Source organism: Sebastes umbrosus, chromosome 24 (genome assembly GCF_015220745.1).
Source record: "Sebastes umbrosus isolate fSebUmb1 chromosome 24, fSebUmb1.pri, whole genome shotgun sequence".
Lineage (NCBI taxonomy): Eukaryota > Metazoa > Chordata > Actinopteri > Perciformes > Sebastidae > Sebastes > Sebastes umbrosus.
This window is the reverse complement of record NC_051292.1, coordinates 3,836,365-3,858,672: the sequence shown is the minus strand read 5'-3', so window position 1 is coordinate 3,858,672 and position 22,308 is coordinate 3,836,365. Positions and strand designations below refer to the sequence as shown.

The 22,308-nt window shown below is 39.2% G+C and overlaps 2 protein-coding genes across 3 annotated transcripts; one reads left to right on the top strand and one right to left on the bottom strand.

Moving 5' to 3' along the window:
• Positions 1 to 681: 681 nt before the first annotated feature.
• On the bottom strand, positions 682 to 11,427 carry gpr137c (G protein-coupled receptor 137c). The gene is made up of 8 exons (XM_037761752.1): positions 10,694 to 11,427; positions 6,446 to 6,495; positions 6,081 to 6,188; positions 4,448 to 4,586; positions 3,607 to 3,756; positions 2,363 to 2,488; positions 2,146 to 2,270; positions 682 to 2,059 (listed from the first exon to the last, which is right to left on the bottom strand). Exons 1-8 carry the CDS (start codon positions 11,066 to 11,068, stop codon positions 1,774 to 1,776), a joined length of 1,359 nt encoding a protein of 452 aa, XP_037617680.1. The 5' UTR covers positions 11,069 to 11,427; the 3' UTR covers positions 682 to 1,773.
• On the top strand, positions 10,889 to 19,660 carry LOC119483506 (thioredoxin domain-containing protein 16-like). 2 transcript variants are annotated; one of them, XM_037761671.1, is made up of 20 exons: positions 10,889 to 11,027; positions 13,287 to 13,470; positions 13,605 to 13,687; positions 13,879 to 13,952; positions 14,046 to 14,120; positions 14,218 to 14,339; positions 14,506 to 14,596; positions 14,736 to 14,904; positions 15,051 to 15,220; positions 15,456 to 15,516; positions 15,637 to 15,763; positions 15,853 to 15,999; positions 16,102 to 16,161; positions 16,298 to 16,493; positions 17,398 to 17,531; positions 17,693 to 17,777; positions 17,942 to 18,083; positions 18,332 to 18,519; positions 18,613 to 18,803; positions 18,886 to 19,660. In XM_037761671.1, the coding sequence occupies exons 2-20, from the start codon at positions 13,311 to 13,313 to the stop codon at positions 19,083 to 19,085; spliced, it is 2,475 nt and encodes an 824-aa protein (XP_037617599.1). In that variant the 5' UTR covers positions 10,889 to 11,027; positions 13,287 to 13,310; the 3' UTR covers positions 19,086 to 19,660. The 2 variants fall into 2 exon arrangements, with proteins under 2 accessions (XP_037617599.1, XP_037617598.1); XM_037761670.1 differs by lacking the exon at positions 10,889 to 11,027 and adding an exon at positions 12,375 to 12,637.
• Positions 19,661 to 22,308: the final 2,648 nt, after the last annotated feature.

Below are 22,308 nucleotides of genomic sequence, written 5' to 3'. Positions count from 1 at the left end.
TATGCCACCAACACAATAATATTATCTGTGATGGATGGATATTAGCTTTTGTATTTCAGTTTAGCTAGGTCTCTCTGTCTTTTAACAGATGACTTTAAGCTAACGGTTAGCAGCAGCAATAGCTCTCACTGCTACCAACGGCAAATTAGGCTAACGGTGTTTGTCCATCCATCTTCAACCGCTTATCCGGGATCGGGTCGCGGGGGCAACAGCTCCAGCAGGGGACCCCAAACTTCCCTTTCCCGGGCCACATTAACCAGCTCTGACTGGGGGATCCCGAGGCGTTCCCAGGCCAGAGTAGAGATATAATCTCTCCACCTAGTCCTGGGTCTTCCCCGTGGTCTCCTCCCAGCTGGTCGTGCCTGGAACACCTCCCAAGGGAGGCGCCCAGGAGGCATCCGTGCTAGATGCCCGAACCACCTCAACTGGCTCCTTTCGACGCAAAGGAGCAAGGACTCTACTCCGAGTCCCTCACGGATGACTGAGCTTCTTACCCTATCTCTAAGGGAGACGCCAGCCACCCTCCTGAGGAAACCCATTTCGGCCGCTTGCACCCGCGAACGGTGTTTGTACAACTTTATATTTCTGTGGCACCAAAGTTAACAAGTTGTTTAACAAATAAATAATTTGCCACCAACATGATAATATTACCTGTGATGGATGGAAGTTTTATTAGCTTTGTATTTCAGTTTTGCTAGGTCTCTCTGTCTTTTCTAGACAGATGAGTTTAAGCTAACGGTTAGCAGTAGCAATAAGCTCTCACTGCTTCCAACGGCAAATTAGGCTAACGGTGTTTGTACAACTTTCTATTTCTGTGGCACCAAAATTAACAAGCTGTTTAATTTGCCACCAACATGATAATATTACCAAGTCTGTGATGGATAGATTAGCTTTTTTGTATTTCAGTTTTGCTCGGTCTGAGATTATGTTTAAGCTAACGGTTAGCGTTGGCGATAAGCTAGCTCACACTGCTACAAACAGCCAAATGGCAAATTAGCAACAGCTAATTCCTGTCACACGTAACCAGACCTAACGGTGAGAAACACCATGAAATGCCCTTTTTGTAGATGCGTTTTCATTGTCAGAAAAGCTTTTTTTGAGCACGGAGGCTCAAGCTAGCAGGCCAGCATCCTTCACTGTTACTTTCCCGCCAAATAAAAAAATAACCTTTTTATACTAATTAATGATTGTACCATACGTGTGCCCATTAAAAACAGTCACACAACCCATTTTTGACAACCCAAATTACAGTTTGAGAAACGGCGAGTGAATATTATGTGTTTTTTTCCAGAACTTTTGACTGACGTTAGCTAGCCGGCTACATCCTATCTGAGCAGAATGGTATTGTTCCATAGAAGCACAATTGGAGGAAATTTACAAGGAAAGGATAATGAGAGCGATGATTATCTGGTCCCTGACGATTTCCAGTCTTAGAAATGATAACTGACCAAAACATTTGTTTTGGTCTTTGCAGTTTTAGGTGTATTAGCCATATTAGTGCTAAAACTCTGGTCCATGGCCTGTGCTTGCTTTCATTCTGGTCATGCCATTTAAAGACAGTGATGACCTAAAAACAACAGTTAGTCATGGCATAAGAACTTCCCAGTTACTGATGCCACCACATTTCTCTGGACCCAACTTTTAGGCCCAACCTGGTCCGGAGCAACGCCTCAGAATATCACTCAAAAGTACCTGCCGTGATGTATCTGGGGAAGCGAAATGGTGACAAAAAACGCAGGAAATTGCAAGTCTTTTTCCGATCTTTAGGATGGATTAATTCTGTGGTGTGCAGAAATACGTCTGCGAACCGCAGTAATAATTCTGCGGCGTGGAAAAGTAGTTGCTGTGATGATGGTGGTGGTAGTTGTTGTTCTGCGGGGTGGAGTAGTAGTTGTGATGGTGGTGATCGTGACTCTGGATGTTTCCGTAGGCGAAGAGGAGGGGCGCCGTGGAAGACGGCGGTGGCTGGGCGGACGCGACGCCCGCGGTCAGAGTCCCGTTGCGTTGGATGGAGCCGTACCAACTGGACGTACCCAGCTGGGGAGTGGTGGACAGCAGGCTGAGAGAGTGAAAATAGAGAAATGAATCTTGTATTGATTTTTCAATATAAAGCTTAACTGTATTTTTGCTTGGGTGTGTGCCCACCTGGCCCGATCGTTCCTACTAGTAATGCTTCTGGACAGGTCGTCATCGCTATCGTACCGTCGAGGGTTGTCAAAGAAATATGCTCTGGAGCTGAAACTGTGGCTGTTGATCATCCCTCCTGGAGCCTGACAGTTATAGAGATGTTCAAACTTCGTTATACTTCACAGCCCTGAAGGGTCACATCTGTCTGTCTATCTTTATTTAAATGTTACATTACCAGATTTTGGTTGGGTCTCTGGACTCTGAAGAAAACCACCACTAAACTTGTAGGTAGCAGCTCCCAGAAGAGCAGAATGATCCCAAACACAACGTAGGCTTCTCCGCTGATCTCCTGCACATCGGCCTGTGAAACACGTAAACACAGTGTTTAATATATTAGGGTGTTTCCTGGGAAGTCACAGCAACCAAATTTCTGATTTTTGTTAATAATTGCAGTGCAATGCTTGATAAATATATACAGTGTTATTTCCCATCATGACATTAAAAAAAATTCCTAAATAATGTGAGAAAATCATGAAATCCCCTATTTATAGAAAATGTTTTTATATCAATATTTACAATGATGCACTTAGCTTGATGAAAATGAATTATAGAATTATAGAATTTGAAAAAGTAAAATGTATAAAATGAAGGTTATTGTAATGTTGCGGTAACGACATTTAGTGATGAAACCATACAAAAATAAACCTGTTACGGATTAAAATCATAACGACTATATGTAATGTTTATGTGTATTACATATAAATGAAATATATGTGAAATACTGGCTGAAACTAAACCAAACCTGTGATCACTGATTATCGATTGGGAATATACATATGTAAATTGATTGTAATGTACGATGTTGTATTATTTGATAGAGCGTCTCGAGATAACTTCTGTTATGATTTGACGCTATATAAAAATAAATTGAATTGAATTGAATGTATGATGTGCTATTCTTTATTTTCTTTTTCTTAAAAGCCTAACCAGGCTTACGTTGCATCGGTTGCACTTTAATTAAGTGTAACAATGCCTTTGTATTGTCCCTGTCAAATAATCTAATAAATAAATGAAATAAAAACATACTCTGATGGTTAAAATTCATAAAAGTTGATTTTTTTATTAACTTATTTTTAATAAAAAGTGACCATAGTTGTAGAAACACACATAATATTCATTACCTGAATCTTGAGCACACTAAACAACTGAACAAATAGAAAATATTGTATATCAACCCTTAAAAATGAGCTGTCCATCTTAAGGCCTGAGCCATGATGTAGGTCAGGACACACACACACATGGTTATTTATAGCCAAACAAAGCCCTTTACCCCAGTAAGCATTGCTTTCCCAAATCTCCTAAGATGGATTGTCCCCCAGCACCCCCTCCACACACACACACAGGGCACTGTGTTTCTGGCTAAATAAAAGCTTGTTTTCCATCCAACTGATGGTGATGGAGATGATGATGGTGCAGTACCTGATCAGAAACGCTGTACCAGCCGTAGTTGAAGGGACTGGGTTTGTCCTGTGGTGACAGGGCCACCGCCACCAGGTTGTAACAGGCTCTGGACGTGTAGAGCAGGATCACCACGGCTCCTATGGCGGTAGCTTGGCACACTGATGTACCCTGGTGGAAGAGATGCTATGCTTATTACAAGCCATGCGTCGGCTATTGCCCTGTAATTGAATGTCAGATGTGGGCCGCAGATGGGATCCATCAAATGACTGAGGCTGAAATGACATTAGGGATGCAACATTCCAACTTTTTGAGTCCTGATACCAATAGAGTTACTTAGAGTGACCAGGTGTCCCACTTTACGGGGGACTGCACAGCATTTTTATCCCACATATTGAGACGATGTCCCACATTTTCATTGGCTCCAGTTTTCAAAAGTCAAACCGCTTTTTAAAAATCTGGCTTTTATCCAATTGGCTGTGAAGAGAGCTCTCATCAAGGCGCTGTGTTTGCTGTAAAACTGCGCACACGTGGGTCAAGTGCAGGTTAACCTTTCACCGTCTTTGCTACGCTATACACCCAACAAGGGAAAATTGCAAGTCACCGCAAAGTCACAGCAAAGTCACAGCAAAGTCACAAGCTATGCAGATTTAGACGGAATATGATGGAAACTACCACAAAGAAAAAGGAAGAGCAGCTACAACGAAGAATGTGAAACTACTTATAAGTATGTATAAGCTGGTGGAAGGCGATTCCTTGATGTTTTTGTGACATTTGCTAGTTATTTTTTTCAATTTAACACAGCGACATGAAGTGACACAGTTCTCAGTTATCATTTTTTTATGCACATTTTTATTCCTACCTTGGACACAAGGTAAACGTTGGCCGAGGACATCTTGGCGATCTTGAAGATGCAGACGGCCAGAGAGACAGCACACAGGACAAACAGACTGTCGTTGATCAAGACCCGGGCCAGGACTGCATGTCTGATACCCCCATCACTGGAGACATAAAAGTTATTAACTTAAAAGGGGAACTACGTCCATTTTCAAAATGCATACATGTTATTTCCAGACTTTATACCCTATGACATCACAAGTTTGAGTTTTATCACTTTAGTTTTTAGATTTGGGAGAGAGTTGTTCATGTTTACTTATATTTTTTGGACTGTCTTAGACCATAGGAATAACAGTTTTGACAATGGGTGTAGTTCCCCTTTAAGACATGCTGTTTTATGACACTACATGCAAGGACCATTTGTCCACTTGGAGGTTTAGGATTGGATGAAAGTGTGTTTGCTTTTGGCTAAGAGCCTGGGGACAGTTGCAACACATTCTGTTTTTTACATTTCTCTCAATTACTCAGAGACTATTTGGACTAGACCAACCAAATTTTGATAAATTAAACTCACATCTGTCCGCTAAAATTACCCATAACAATGATGATTACATAGGACATATTAATCACAATATTTATTTGAATGGCCATTTTCAAAGGGGTCCCTTGACCTCTGACCTCAAGATATGTGAATGAAAAGTATAATGTAGTATAAATGTGTTATATTAGCCTATTCTAAAATGGTGTGTTTGAATATTTCTGCATACTGTGGTCCCTAAACAGTGTTGAATTACATAAATTGGGTATCACTGTAAAGCTGAGACTCAAATGAGCCCAACTGTATTCATGTGTGATGATGTTAGTCCCCATAGGAGACATTTCATTGTAGTGAGACCATTTTTTTAAACTTGACCTCACTGTATAAAATGACCTGTGGTGACCTCTAGGATAAACACAACCTCCTGAAACTTTACAGCCACAAACTAGAGACCTAGAGCATTCAGAGGATGGATGGCTTTCCTAGCTATATTAACAATAAGGGGGTTTCTGAGCAGTTTACACAACACAAGTGCTCGCTATCTAATCGCCGAAAAATGATGCAGTTCTTGCAGAAATCTCCAAATGTCAAAAGTTTTTTATACCAAATCACAGCGTATCTTTTTCTATGGTGTTCCTCAAGGTCTTGGTGTCTTAATGTGGTATTTTGGAGGGATTATTGATCATTTTTTATCAATTCTCGAGTGGTAAAAAATGGTTAAATTTAGCACCAAATCTGTGTAACAAATGGTATCAACCCATACACTTTCACAATTTATTTTAATAAATGAATTCATGTTATTTCTGGTTTATGACTAAAACAACTTGACACACAGTGCTGAGCTGAAATTAATCTTCAGGTTCCCAGCTTTCAGATGATGTACACCACTTCTATGTGACATCTACTGTTGACCTGCTATCTCCCCTTAGGCACATGTAAATAATGCTTTGTTTGTGATGACCGTTATGTTAAGTCAAGTTTCAACAGCTAGCACCGAGTGCCTGGAGGCTGTTCCGGCTCTAGGACCTCCTCATTTACAAATTAAGCACTGTGTGGGGGCTAAATGTTACATTAATATGCAGGAAAAACATGTTCTATTAATGATGTTTGTTTTGTTTACCTCGGTGATTCAGAGCGCTCCAGAGCTCCTTGCACTAACAACGCACAAGTTAAATTCACCACCAGGAAAAATATACTGAGACACAGGAAGAACAAACGCAGAGGAACCCTGGAGAGGGAAAGAGAGAGGAAAATACAGACAATGTGACTTTATTCATAAACAACAACTAATTAAAATTCATGGTGTCGAAGCTGCAAACCAACTGTGAGAAAAAAAGAAAAGACAGAGTCGAGGAGAGGAAGGACAAAAATATTATTGCATGTGATTAGATGCAGATTCTTTTAGAATAATTTCTCATAAAAAAGTCAAAATAAATGCAAGAAAAAGGGAGTTATATAACAAACAAAGTTAAAGGACAGACTTACTTGTATTTGGTGAGCTCTGGGGAATACTTGGCTTTAGCCTTAAACATCACCTAAACAAAGAAAAGTATAGAAGATATCATGCAGAGATAATAATACATATTTCACACTTCATAATCCCAGTATGGTATTTTAAAAATTTCACATTTAAGATATAGAATGAAAGGGGGAGCAGCAGAGGGTGGGGGTTTCTTTTAGGAGACGGGTGTGAACTTAACAGTGCTTGAGGAGATTCTGGTGTGTCGTAACACATATGCAAACATTTATGCAACGAACATTAAAACAAGACAACTTGACAAACGATAAGGCCGAGCAAGAATCCACATCATCATAGCAGGGACTGTCCTCGACCAATGAATTTCTTAGTCGATTAACACTCGTACGATTCTGTCGACCAATCGATTAGTTGATTTAATCGTCAGATCTGTGAAACTGAGTTTCTCCACAAAGAATCACACAAAAGCACCACTTAGTCTTTACCGGAGATGTGCTCAGAAATTTCTTAGAAATAAGTCATTCAGCATGAAAAGAAGCATAAAAATAACAACTAATCGACAAAAAAAATCTTAGTTAACTAAGACCAAAACAGCCGATTAGTCAACTAATCGACTAAAGAAACCTTAGTGGAATAAGACCAAAACAACCGATTAGTCGACTAATCGACTAAAGAAATCTTAGTCGACTAAGACCAAAACGTAGTGCAAGCATAATGCTTACAACTGTTTGTACTCTTAGACGCTCCTTTAGCCCGGAGATGGGGCGGAGATGTAAACTTAGCAAAAGGAAGTCAAGTGGTTAATTCATTTGGTTAACTAAACAAACAAACAAGAAAACAACAGTTGCCAAGTTGCGAGCAGCACTCGAAGAAAAAGGAGCACGCCGCTCAATATCTGACCGATCCCTGACACGGTATGCAGGTAGGCCTTTATGTCTGTTTTTCTGGTGGATGTTAGTTTGGTAGCTCATTTATTAAGACAATAAACTGTATGCATATGCAGCATTTTTTTTCACTTGGACTTTGGACTTTTGTACAGACCTTTTACATGCACAAAAAACTACATAGCACACTAAAGGAAAGGGAAAAAACACAATCCTCTTTAATATAAAATGTAATTTGGACTGTTACTAGCTCTGATATAGTCTGAAAATGATCAAACAAATAGACAAAACAAGCCAAACAAACTACATATCTACCAGCTGCCTCGCTGCCAACATGTTATCAGTAAAAAACATCCAGCTGGACACAAGTCCAATTTACCAAAGCTGGGACACTGGCCTCCACTGATCTAGATCACTCACTTCCTGGAATGACTTTTTGGTTTTGAAAAATGTTTACCAAAATGTTCGGTTATTACCAGACATTTAATACTATCTCTGATCAAAGTCTACCATCTTTCAGGTTGATATTATATGATCTTGTAAATTGCTCAACGTGGTCAACACTCTGCCTTTTGTGTGAGAATGTAGGCCAGAAGGAGGTCATTTGTAACCTAGAAATGAAGCAACAGAGCACGGCCGGATTACATACTATAGTGAACTATATCTGTGTTTGTAGCTCAGCGTTACCATTAACGTTTTCTGTAGTGAGAAGGAGCTAAAATGTAATAAGGGGGAAGTAAATAACAGGTCAGGAGTCAAGCCTGACTCATCAGAAAACACACTATATACAAGTATTTCCACACATGCCTGTGTGTGTCACACGGTAGGCTGTATCACCGTGGCATGATGTTATATCAGCTCGCTTTATTGCTGTCAGTGAGTTCAACATTAAACAGCGATGTTCAGCAGTATTGCTTTTTGAGGATTATAGCTGCTTTAATGTTTTCTTTAATGACATTCAGTACGGGGCATCCTTTTTTTTTATTAATCTTTTTATTTATTAACTCAATTAATCCGTACATGTACTTTGTCATCTAAGATACAAACTCATTTCATCATATAATATAAATTAATATAACCTGCCATAACATAATCATCATATGTAAATCCAAAAGTAGTATTTTTATTTGAGGGGAAAAGATAAAAGAAAGAATAAAAAATAATGACATAAATAAAAGCAAAAACAGCCAAACAAACAGACAGTATTATTAAAATAATTATATTATTATTATCATTATTATTATTATTATATATATTATAATTATAATATATATTTAGATATTATTTTAAAAATGACATAAATAAAAGCGAAAACAACCAAACAGCCAAAATAATAATAATAATAATAATAATAATAATAATAAAATAAATAGAAAATTAATTAAAAATAATAATAATCATGATCAAAAAGAAAGAAAATACATAATATTATAATGTCGTCCTTTTTTAATTGATAGCTTTAATATAACTGAGACTGTAAAAGCAATTTGTTTCACGACTCGTGATTGAGAAAGTAATGCAGCAGCAGGATGGTCAAAGCCTCTACTGTGGGAGAAAAATATGAATGTGATCTATTACTCAGATTCTGACCCGGCTAGACATGAAACCATAAGTAGGAAAGGTTTGCTCACTGAGTTGGCCAGTCACATGGTTTTCCCAACATAGACAGAGAGATGGAAGAAGACAGGCATATGTTGCCACCATACATGTGAATGGAAGACATTTATGTTTACTCAGAGGGAGTGTAGTTTGTATGCTTTAACTGGACGCAGATCAACTGAGGGGTTGCAATGTTTATTCAGCTATCATATGACAACCTTGGCTTCGTTACCTAATCTCCACTCTCCCTCTCCTTTCTACTCAAACCCCTTTATTCGACTGTCTGTGCACATTTAAATCAAGAAGAGAGAGAAGTTTCAGATGGTTGCAATGTGCAACCTCACCACTAGATGCACACTGCACCTTTAAATATGACAGTAGAGCAAGGAGACGGCTACTTTAGCTTAGTATAAAGACTGGAAACAGGGGGGAATAGCTTTCCTGGCTATCTAAACCAAGAAGAGAGAGAAGTTTCAGATGGTTGCAATCTGCAACCTCACCGCTAGATGCACACAGCACCTTTAAATATGACGCTAGAGCCAGGATCCTAGAGCCAAGGCCTACACACTGCACCTTTAATCTAGGGCTGCAAATTATTTTCCTTGACGATTGATCTGCTCTGCTAATATATTCTCAATTAACCAATTAATCATTAAAATATCAATAAAAATACTGAAAATAATGTTCAATGTCAAAGAAGCACTGCCTCATGGGAGCTGTAGTTTTTTGAATAGTTGGTCTTTTATCTTGTGTGTTTATTGCAAATTCAATGTGAAGACTTTTTTTTTTATTATTTAACCTTTATTTAACCAGGTTAGTCCCATTGAGATTAAGAACCTCTTTTCCAATGGAGACCTGACCAAGACGGTCAGCAGCAAGAACACAAAGTTGCAGACACAAATAGAGATAAAATACAATTCACAAAACACTAATAGCACTAAAATTTGCATTGAAAGAGAACTATCTAAAGAGAAATGGTGGGACCACTGTACAACAACGGAAGCTAAAAACATTGGCATGCCATAGAGTCTGCTTCTAAAGCCTTCATTTTAGATTTGTTGTTTGGATTTGTTGTTTGGATTTGATTTCCCAGAAGTCTTTATAGATATTTAAATCAATATCCACCTCACAAACACTAACCATACACTTCCACGTAACACACACTCACTTGTCTTTTTTTGATATATTTACTGTATTGTTATTGTTGTTATTGTATATATCTTGTCCTAATTGTTTTGTTATCACTATTATATAGTCATATTATTTCTTTATATTAATCTTGTCTGTAGGTGGAGGCTTCAGATAAGCTCAGTGGGTTTTTTGCCTCTTCCTGCACTGTATATTATTCATTTTTGTTATGTTGTATAGTCTTAAATTGTGCAAAACAAATAAACAAACAACAATTTGAAAATATTTAATGATACCAGCTCCTTGATTTTTAGGTCATTTTTGAGCAAATTCCAGACTGAAGGTGCAGAAAATGCAAATTCCCCAATTTTTGTCTGAGCTTTTGGGACAGAGAGCACAAAGAAGGTCCTGTGAAGGCAGTGAATACTGTGCACAATTTTTGTGGGAGCAGACCCAGAATCACTTTATATATAAGGATGTACCAATGGGAGAGAATTTGCATGCATGGAGGTTAAAATGTGTGCAAAAATCAGATTTAATACAATGAAAACAAAAACTGCAATGTCAGCTGTTTTATGAAATCAGGTCACATATGCACAAACATTGCACACACCTTCTTTTGTCAGACACAGTGCAGATTCCTACCTGTGTGAAGTAAAGGTTGAGCAGGCAGAGGGTGAAGAACTGCAGGCAGACTGGGCAGCAGTAGAGCAGCCAGTAGGCCAGAGGCTGCAGCTGGTTGGCCTGCACCACATTTCTAAAGTAAAAAGAGAAGAGGGTCGTCCTCAGAGCAGCCCACAGCAGGCACAGGAACAAAAACACACTCTGGTAGCTGAACCGCTTGTGTCCATAGTGCAAAATGAGCCAGAGCTGCAGGTAGACGAACACAAACAAGAAGGAGTAGAGCACGGTGTAGACGGCTGTGAGACTGAGCTCCAGTGTTGGGGAGATTGCAGCTGCAGGGGACTCCTTCAGTGAGGTAAACAAATGGGGATTAACCTCCTCTCCTGCAGAAAACATCTCGCACTTTAACACATGGGATGCTGTGAAAGGCGAAGACACTTAAAAATGGGTCAGATCTGGGCTGAATGCATCAAAAAGACGAGGGTAAAAAATGCAATAAAAGCAGTTTTATTCTAAAAATAAGTGGCATAATGATGTTTAAATCCACAAAAAGGCTGAAAATGTCTAGTTTTAAAAAAAAATGTTAAAAATAACAAGAAAGAAAACAAGAGAGGTCCCCCTTGTGAATCTCTGCAAAGCTGTTCTCTGCAAAAAACAACTTAAGGGGGGGAAAACCTCCAGATCAGCTGTGATGCAGTTTTAGACCCGCCCCCCTTGTTTTCAACTAAAACGGAAACTGGCGCTCCTTAGGCCGCCATCTTGGCTCAACACCACACCCGTTTTGTATTGAAACAGCTGACTCCAGAGCCACAGATTCAAGCCAGTTTCCTCACACACATTTCCCCAGTGCAGCGTTCTCATTGGCTAACCCCGCAGCCCAACCTCCACAGCGCTCTCACCCCATTGGTTCATGATGATGTCAGCTGTGGCAGAGCCCGCCCACCGTGCGTTCTGATTGGCCAAACAACTGTTCTCTGATCTGATTGGCTCAAAGAGGCAAGGACAAGTGCCTTCGAAATAAAAGCTTAAAATATTGTCAGTACATGGAAAGAAATTGCTCTCACACTCATTTTTTTTATACTTTTTTTCTCCCTTTTTTCAAGGCTGTTTTCATATATGCAATCCACTGCTCGTAATTATTTTTTATTTTTTTTATTTATTTATTTGCACATATATAAAACTGCACAAAATCCAGTCAATTAAAATAAACAAACAAGAAATGTGTCAGGAGAGGTCAAGAAGCCACAGTCTTGTACAAAGGACCAAAGGAGAAAAAAAAATAACAAAAAAGGAAGAAAGATCTAAACTAACATAATTTTAAAAATACAACAAAAGTTAAACAACAACAAGAAGTACACAAAATGTGCAGAAAAACCTAACCAAGCAGTGGAAAACAATCCAATAAAAACAATAAAAAACACATACAAAAAACAGTACAGAAGAAAAGAAAATATATCTATCTCTGTTTGCAGTTTTATATATGTGCAAATAAATAAATTAAAAATTAAAAAATAGAAATATTGGCGTGCACGGAATCACCGGAGACAATATTTATAACAACTGCAAAACAGCTGTATTATCATTAGGTGCAGACTATTACAGTATAATTTGAGTGTTTATCATATAAGTGGTAGGACTACTAAAAAAAAAATAGTCATTGAAGGATTTTATTTTGACACCATAACAGGAAATCCTGTTTCATCTCTGGTAGCTTGACACATCACTCTGCCAAGACACACTATTTTTCATATTTCTCTGTGTAGTTTGGTGCAAAATAACCTTGAAAACCTGCTTTGTTGCTGGCCTAACCTTAGACTTATACAGACATGTATCTTTTAACTGCACAGGTGTTTACCTTAGCTCACTTTAGGCATGTAAAACCATGGAGGAACATCCAGAAGTTGGCAGCTAACAAGCCTAGCTAATGGACTAGCTAGAACTTTAACCCCTCCTCTACTTTCTCAGGTAAACAAGCTGTAACTGTCAGCATCTTTTGCTGTGGCTGCTTATTTTTCCACAGCAGACTTATCATAAGCAGGAAAAGCACAGGTGAAATTGATCTTACTTGTGTCACAGTAAAGCTATATTCCAGTGATATTAATCACATACACCTGTGCTTTTCCCCACTGTGACATGTGAAAAAGATCAGCTCCATTTTTACCACTTACACACAAAAAATGACAATAACCTGATATTTTCAGGTGGAATTTCATTCATTCATTCATTCATTCATTCTCACTGTGCAATATCATTTTCCACATGTGCAATTTTGTTAATAGTCTGTTTATTGTCAATACTGTATATACTGCTCCTATTTTTATACTTCCTTCTATTTAAATGTTTCATATTTTGTTACACTTTGTTTAGCTCTATTTTACTGTGTTAGCTGATGCATCTTGTTTTTTGCACTATCCCCTTTGCTGCTGTACACTGCACATCTCCCCACTGCAGGACTAATAAAGGAATATCTGATCTTATCTTATAGTGCAGGTCATATGAGTGTTCATATTGTTGACCCTCCTCGGTTAGTTTGGGATCATCATGTCATGCACAGACAACATACTTTTCTTTTTATTCCTCTGTGCTAATAACAATGCTTTCTTCCCCCCCACAGAGAGCCCAACAGGGATTGTTCTCCATGATGATGTGGACGTGCGTGGCAGTTTTCCTGCTGTGTGTGGGGTCAGGAGTATGCACAGAGAAGGCCAGCACACCAGACCTAATAGAATACACGGCTGCAGACTTCTACGAGAAACTGCATTCTGGGAAGACGATGTTCGTCTATTTCGAGCGTCAAGGTAGGCTGCTCACACACAATGGCTTTCCATATTTGTATTCGTTTCACGTAGTTTTTAAATGCACAAGGAGTAGCTCACATTGAACACAGCAGTAACATTAACCTCAATGTTTAAAAATGCATTTCTGTCTCCAGTCTCTCCAACCATCTCTCTCTTCTTGGCGGAGTTGGAGAAGTCTGCTGACGCTCTGAAGGATTATGGAGTACTTGTTGGCAAGGTAACTGTAGTCCTCTCGGTCCAATGTGCTCCATCTGTTTCAAACAATATTTTTATTAACACAGAAAAAAAAACACAAACCTCAAACTTAGGCTGCAGTCGAAAACTTTTAAACTGTTAATCTCTTTATCTCTCCAGATGTTAAATCCTCAATCTGAGCACGGTTTATCTTTTTTTGTTTTTCCTGATTAGGTCGACTGCAACAAAGAGCTGGTTTCTGAATACTGCTCAGAAGAGAAGGTGGTGCACACAGCTTTTCTGTTCAGGTGGGTTTTGTTGATCGTATTTGTAGACACAGAAGACCTACAGGTGTGTTGTACTTTAATCTTCCTCTAACTCTGCCTGTGTCTTTCTAACAGGGGCGGCAAGGAATTCCTGGGTTTTGGTTTGGACACCGTGTTTGACGTCAACTCCATCGTCTCTGAAATCCTGTTGTAAGTATAAAACACTCTTTTTATGATAAAGATATAGAGCAACACCAGATTCCTCCTTTAAGATGTACTTGACAGAGCTTTTGTCTCTCTCTTCTAGTGCCATTCTGCGTGAAGAGGTCAAGTACGTTCACACAGACACAGACCTGCTGGCCATGGAGAAGGCAGCCAAAGGGAAGAAGGATATCGTGCTGGGTTACGTCCGCAGTCTGGGTACACAAGGTATGGAAAAGAAGGAGATGTACAGAGTCAGTGATGGAGATGATGCATTTAAGGACTGATTCCTCCTAGTCTGGATCGTACTGTGAGAGGCCGCCACTCCTCATGGAGACTCAGATTGTCTGTTTGACTTCAATGACGAATTAAATGTACCATTGTGTTACTCTAGAGCACAGATCGATGATGGAGACGGCGTATGTGTACGGATCCAAATACCAGTTCATCCTCATAACTGGAGGCCCAGTTTTGAAGCATTTAGGGTAGGTTGTTCTTCCCTTCTTTCCTGTCTTCCCTCGTCTTAAAACTGTTTTAATCTACGTGGTGATGTTGAGGCAAAAAACTGTCATCAAACCCCTGAAGAGTACTTACTGTGTCTCTCCGTCTCCACCTGTCTTCCAGTGTTGACGAGGCGTCTCACTCGTCTCAGGTGTGGTTCCTCCACTGCCGAGTTCGCAGCGGGCTCAAGACCGCGAAGACCTCCGAGCACTGTCCTCTGACCCGTATGAGGAAGCCCCTGTCCACCCTCAGCCTCCACTCCTTCCTGCAGCTCATGGAGGCTCCACTAGTGGTGAGTGGGATGGAAATAAAGTTTTAAAATTTAATAGCTAGACAGGATATTCATTAGAGATGTCTGCAACATTTTGTAGCACAAGTCAGAACAAAATCTAAACGGTATTAATTCGTACATAATCAAATGTGTCTCTCCACCGCCAGTCTGAAGTTTACGACGACCCGTCCTCGGTCCAGCGCCCTCAGTTCCCCTACCAGCACACCCCCCAGATCTTCCTGTTCTCTCGTCCCGCGACCAAGCACGCCGACCTGGACACGGCCACCACCCTGGCCTGGAAGCTCCGCGGCCTCGCCCTGCTGGTGCTCGTTCACAGGTGAGATACATATATGAGCATGGATCTGAATACGGTTTCAGGCTTTGTTTTTGTTGAGAGCTAACACATCACACATGCTGTATTTTTCCTGCAATTTAATCTTGTTATAGCTTTCAATTTTATTATATTTTTATTACTGTATTTCATCCTAAACATATTGTCCTATATTCTTTTTGGCATTCTCTATTTTCCCTGCAAAACTGTCTAATCTACTTTTATCTGTGTGTGTTATCAGACAGAGTCCTTCGGTGAAAACCCCCGAACTCTATAACGCTGCTTTCCGGCTTCCCGAGAAGGTATGATATAATATTTTACCGATTTAAAATATTTAATTGCACATTTTTTTATCTGTTCAAAATGTGCCTTAAAGGGAGATTTGACAAGTATTTAATACTCTTATGTGTGTGTGCTTTAAGAGTTCAGACGTGAAGTATATGACCTATCACCACATCGATGAGTTGTATCAGCTCTTTGCAAACCAAGAGAAAGAGAAAGAGGAGCAAGGGGGGCAGCTGGAGGAAGACGACGTGGATCCACATGCTAGTAAGTGTCTGATGAGAGATGAGACAGAGAGAGGAGGTTAGAGAAGGAGAGAGAAAGGAGTGTTTATGTGTTTCTGTGTCTGCCCCCAGCCAAGCTGGACGATGAAATCGCGGCATCCGTCCACACACAACGAGCCAACATGCTGGACCTGGACTCCATCATCGAGTTAACTTCTGACAACTTCCACACCGAAGTGGCTCAAAGCAGCCTGACGGTGGTGCTCTTCTACCTCAGATGTAAGCCACACTCTTCCTCCTGTCCTGTCAGGCAATGGGAAGCAAATGAATATGAATTTGAGATACATGCGGATGGAATTAATTTCTGCTTTTCCCCACCAGGGGATGCTGTTTCAAAGGTTTTCCTCCACTCCTTCATGGACGTTGCAGAGAGACTTGGAGGTAAACAGGAGGATGTGATGATTCTTAGGCCAGGCATGGGGAGTTAAAGGAGATAACCTGACTAAATAGATAAACAGAGACAGTTTTGAAATGACTTGATCTTGATGTTTTTGCCTGATTTACTAAATCTCTCCAGATTCCGAGGTTCAGATGGCGGGGGTCGACTGCGGCGAGTGGAGCGACCTCTGTGGTGCCGAGATAGGCAGCGACCTCCCGATCCCGTTCCAGCCAATCACGGTCTTCCCCACCGTTTTGCTGATCCGCCCCAAGGAGTTGGCGCAGCACTACGGAGGCATGCTGGGTACTGAGGCGCTGCATCGCTTCATCATGATGTGAGTTTGCTAAGAATCCGCAGACAAGAATTTGTCTTTGAAATCATTTTTGAAATCAGGAGTTGAATTACTTCATATTTTATTCTTATTCTTATTCTTAATATTAATAATTTATTTTATTTTATTTTCATTCATTGACTGAAAGAAAAGAAAAGGAAAATTAATTAATTAATTTAAAAGCAAGAAAAAGAGAAGAAACGAAAAATTAATAAATACATTAAATAAAATAAATTAAAAGCCAGAAAAAGTAAATAAAATAAGTACATAAAATAAATTAAAAACAAGAGAATAAAATAAAATAAATTAAAAGCAAGAAAAAGAGAATAAAAATAAATTAAACAATATAAATTAACAGCGAGAAGAAAAGGAAAATAACGAAAAAGAGAAGAAAAGAAAATTACATAAATAAATAAAATAAATTAAAAGCAAGAAAAAGAGAAGAAAAGTAAATAAAATAAATAAAACAATAAAATAAATTAAAAGCAAGGACAAAAAGAAGAAAAGTAAATAAAATTTAAAATATTAATGAATTAAAATATTAATACAAATAATGGTAAGTGAATGGAGAAAATATAAGAAATTCGTTAAAGTAATAATCATAGTCATGATCATAAAGAAAAGAATTGCATAGTATTATAATAAATTGCGTACTAACAAATTAGCGATTAACATCATATTAAATTATAGTAATACATATCACATAATACATTTATTAAGTGCAACATTAAAATAAACAAATCACCAACATTTCAACACACATTCCTGAGCCTTTAACTTGTACCAGGCCTTCCACTCAGTTCAGGCACAACAGTAAACTACATGCCTGTGAAGTTTTGCTATATGTGTGTTGTCTATCTGTGTACTGTTTTTATGTGTATGTGCTTATTGTCTCTTCTTTAACCAGGAGCCAGACAGCTTCTCCTGCACTGCTGTCCACCAAAGAGAAAGTGACATCATTCCTTCAGGAGGTTCCTCACCCGGAGCTAGTGGCCCATAAGCCTGTCGACAGAGTACTGGGACTGTTTAAGACACTAGCAGGTGTGAGGCTGTACTTTATCGGCTAGTGATGACATTTTCTAATTGATGGTGATGCCTACCCTGGCACCCTGGATGCTGTGGCACTTAGTGAATGTCCCCTTCAACCCAGTGACCTGATGATGTAACGATGATGTAACAATGATGCTGCTCTGTCTTGTCAGGCGTAGCACCGTTTATTGACGCAGCAAAGTCGCTGAGAGGAGAAGTGCTGACTGGAACGCTGACTGATGAGCTGGCAGAGGAATGGTAATGGCTCTAAACTTTCATCATTCCCGTTTCAAGGTCGTCCCTGACCGTTTGACGTCATAATGCACCTCAAGTGCTTTTTGTCTGGATTTGACGAAACACAATGTCACCAAAGGATGAAGAGTAGGAGAACAATTAGTGTCTTAATGTGTATTTCTGTGCAGGGCGGCAGAGCACAATGTGGACCTCCCTGCATTGTTGGTGTTCCCGTCCTGGGGGACACCCACTCGTCCCTCCACGCTGCCTGTGTCCTCCTGTCCTAAAGAGCTGGTCTCACACATTAACGCTGCACTGCTGCATCCACTGGTAAATCAAACTGTGTACTCATTCATCATTCTGTGTTATAAAGACACGTTTGCATCGGGAAATACTAACAATTGTCTGATTTAGAGTCCAAATTTTGTGGTTAGTCACTTACTGATACTTCCGCTACCTCACTGGAAGTTACGCCCATAATCATTTCTACAGTAACGCCTCCGAGAATAAGGTGGTTGAGCCAAACCTTGATTTATTAACGTGTATATTTGAACTCTCCGTCTCTGTTTTGTCTCCAGCCTGAGCTGACGGTGGAGAACCTGCCGTCCTTCCTCTCTCGGGGTAAAGCCCTGCTGCTCCTCTTCGTGGGAGAGGAGGAGGACGAGATCGGGCGGAGGCAGAACCAGGCGCTGGTGGAGGAGATGAGAGCAGTGGTGGAGATGGGAGGGGAGAAGATGGAGCCGTACCTGGCCTGCTGGATCCACCTGTACGTACACCAATCAAAATGAAAGCCCCACTAGATGGCTCATCCATCCATCCGTCATGTATTCTTATATTTCTGTCTCCATGTGTGTTCCAGTGGCCGTACTCCAGCTGGTATGTCCGTCCTGGGCTCATACCTGGGCTCTATGCCCCCCCTCCCTGCTCTGGTCCTCACCCATTTGCCCTCTGGAGGTGAAATCTACCAGTACGCTGCCAACACGCCCATCGTGGCCTCGTCTGTGCTGCAGTGGCTGCAGAGAATCGAGGAGGGGACGGAGTCAGCAGCAGGTCAGGAAGAGGAAGTCTCTGGTTCTTGATATTATAACAGAAAACTATTGTAGCATTAGATTAAATGTCTTTGTCTCTGTAGGGATGATGGGCGAGGACAACTGGGCTCCCTCTGCCGACTTCATCGACTTCCTGAAAGTCATCGACATGCAGGACCCCGACTCGGCCAAGCAGCAGACTCCTACAGAGGAGGTGGAGGAGGAAGAGGAAGAGATGACTGTGGAGGAAGAAGACGATTCCTCCTCCAGCTCTCCTGACAACAAACTCCACACTGAACTGTAACAGAACAAGATGGAACAATAACAATGTGGCTGATGATTCTAGGCTTCAGTTCTTACTTATTTTTAATATTATGATGTATTTATCATAAGATTATTGAATAAGTATCTGAGATGTATCGGAGCAAGATTTAGCAAAAACACACAATGCAATGTATTAATACAGTTAAAGGTGGGAATAATGAAAAGACACTGAACTTTGGAATCTGCAGTAAACACAAGTCTTTCATCCAGGAGACAGGTGTCCGTGTCCTTTGTGTCCCGTTACAATCAGCTGTTCGTGTCCCGTGCTTGCATAAACCTAAGCAAGGGTTTTTGTTTAATTCACAACATTAAGAACGTGTTTACTGCGACTGAAAAGTGACGCTGAGGGCTCTGACGACGCGTCAGTATGTACCTCCTATAGGGGTCTGGGGGGGGGGACCTATAGCTGGTCCAATCAGTCAAAAGAATTATGAATACAATGTCATATTAATAAGTACAAAATGAAACAATAACCCGGTTGACCCTGCTGGACTGACCCGTTCTGGAGCTCCTTGAAGGTGCCCCGGTGCTGCTTTACTACCAGAGGACAGGGCCACACCCCCCTGACTATATGATAATTATTATTAATATTATTTATATTCTTTGCTCATTAAATTAAATAAAAAACAAAAAACATTAAGTTTCATTTCCTGGTTTTTAGCTGCTGCGGTTTTGCAACTGACTCCTGGTGGACTCTGGTTTTACCTGATAAGCAGACAACTGCTTTTTAAAGATACAACCGTCTGTTTCCACTGCCAGTGGGCCAACATCTAATAATAAACATTGCTCCTACTGTGAGTTTTAATACAAACAAATCAATATTCATGAAAATAAATTGCGTTAAATACACTATATATAAACAAACATCAAATAATGACATACATAATTATGGCAGTTACATTCTGCATAATAAGTACTTGTACTTTTGATATTTTAAGTTTATTTAGATTCTAATACTTTTGTAGTTTTACTCTGAATGCTTAGTATTTTTTACATTGTGGGATTACTACTTTTACATGAGTAAAAGTTCTGAGTACTTCATCCACAACTGGTTTATGGTGACACTTATTCATATATAGAAATAGTTTGCTCATTGTTAAATATATGCCTTTTGTTTTATTATATTATTTTTATTATAAGAGGAAAATGTCCTGTGATGAGGAGCTTTTTATACATTTGAATTAATTTAAAATCCAAGCAGAGGTTGACATAACTTCTTATCATGCAGCAGAAGCTGTCCAGGAACAGTCTTGACATTCAGGTTGAACGTTTACAGAAAGCATGGCTTACGTCTCTCTGTTTACTTTCTGTGGTTTCAACATTATGCAACCTTTGGAATCAGACTTCGGAGTGGAACTTTCCCATCGCTCGCCCTCCCCTGCAGCTACATGTGATGTGTGTTTATGAATAGCCGTGATGCTGACAGGTTGGAAGTCCTCTGACAGGCGTGTCTCAATTCTTTGTTTTAGCTTCCCCGTCACTCTGGCAAAACGTCAGTTATACCTGTTGCCAGAAGGCAGGCACAAAAACAAACTATTTTTTTATGTGTAAGATCTGTATAGGTGGGTTTATATAACAGTAGCTGACATCTACCCAACAGGCAGAACAAGCTGGTCCTATATGAGGAGATGGTTCAACTCTATCTTTGTGTCAGGACTTGTTTTGCATGGCATGTCAGTAATAATTGGCTTATTATCACGTCCATCAAAAGATTATTTGAATACATGAAATAGAGGTATCTTCTGTGAGGAAAATCAGCCTTACCTGAGTTTATAACTCATGTGCACAGGGGAAAATGTTACATAATGGCTTAATTTGTTATGTATTAACCAGCAAATAAACAAGCTGGTCCTATATCAGGTGATGGTTCAGCTTTATGTTTGTGTCAGGACTTGTTTTGCATGACATGTCAGCAATGATTGACTTGTTATGCCGTCCATCAAAAGGTTATTTGAATACAGAAAATAGAGACCTTTTCTAAAATGCAGCACACTGTATTTGCTATGAGGAAAATCAGTCTTACTTAAGTTTATAATCCATGTGTATAGGGGAAAATATTAGATAGTTGTTTCATTTGTTTTGCATGACATGTCAGCAATAATTTGCTTGTTATTGCGTCCATCAAAAGGTTATTTGAATACAGAAAATTGAGGCTGAAACTTTTCTAAAATGCAGTATACTGTATTTGCTATGAGGAAAATTCATGTGTATAGGGGTAAATATAAGATAATTTGCTATGTATTAACTAGTAACTAGCAATTAAACAAGCTGGTCCTATATGAGGAGGTGGTTCAACTGTCTATTTGTAAAAACTTGTTTTCCATCAAAAGGTTATTTGAACACAGAAAAAAGAGGCTGAACCTTTTCTAAAATGCAGTAAACTGTATTTTCTATAAGGAAAATCAGTCTTAATTAAGCTTATAACAATGTGTATAGAGGCACATATTATATAATGGTAGAATGTGTTATGTATTAAGCAGTAACTAGCAAAAAAAGAAAGGAAATAGCAGCTTCAAAGACATCAATCAGCTTTGTTTAGTAGTTTATACAGATTGCTTATGGTAGCAACTTCCCAAACAGTGAGGTCCAAGAAAATAAATAAACATGACCCAGAGGCTAGTGCTGCCTTCACGTGCTTAGTAAATATTGTAAAATGGAGATGTGACCTTGGACATGTGGTTCAAGTGATGAATACATTGTAAAACAACAATTTTTTGTTTTTTCTTCTTTTTTCTTTTTCTTCAAAGGTCTTTTTATTAATTGTCAATAATCAATAGAACAGTCTATATACAGGGAAAGTTAAGACATCAGAACTGGACTGATATGATCCACTTTCTTGGTCTTAGTGAGGACTCTAGCAGCAGCGTTCTGAATCAGCTGCAGCTGTCTGAGCGATTACATCGATACATCGATATGTAAAAAAATAAATAAAGATCGATTTATTCTGATATAAATCGTTGTTCATTATTTAGGCAACTTTAATATTAGTTAATATTAATTATAATTTTTTTGAGAAACCCACTACAGTAATCTCTGAGTAGCCAGTAGTAGTATCTTCTTTTTCCTTTTCTTTAAATTGTATTTATTTATTCATTATTATCATTATTATTATTTTTTTTAATATTATATTTTTGAATATTATATTTTTTAATATTATATTTGTAATATTATATTTATAATTTTTTTAATATCATATCAATCAT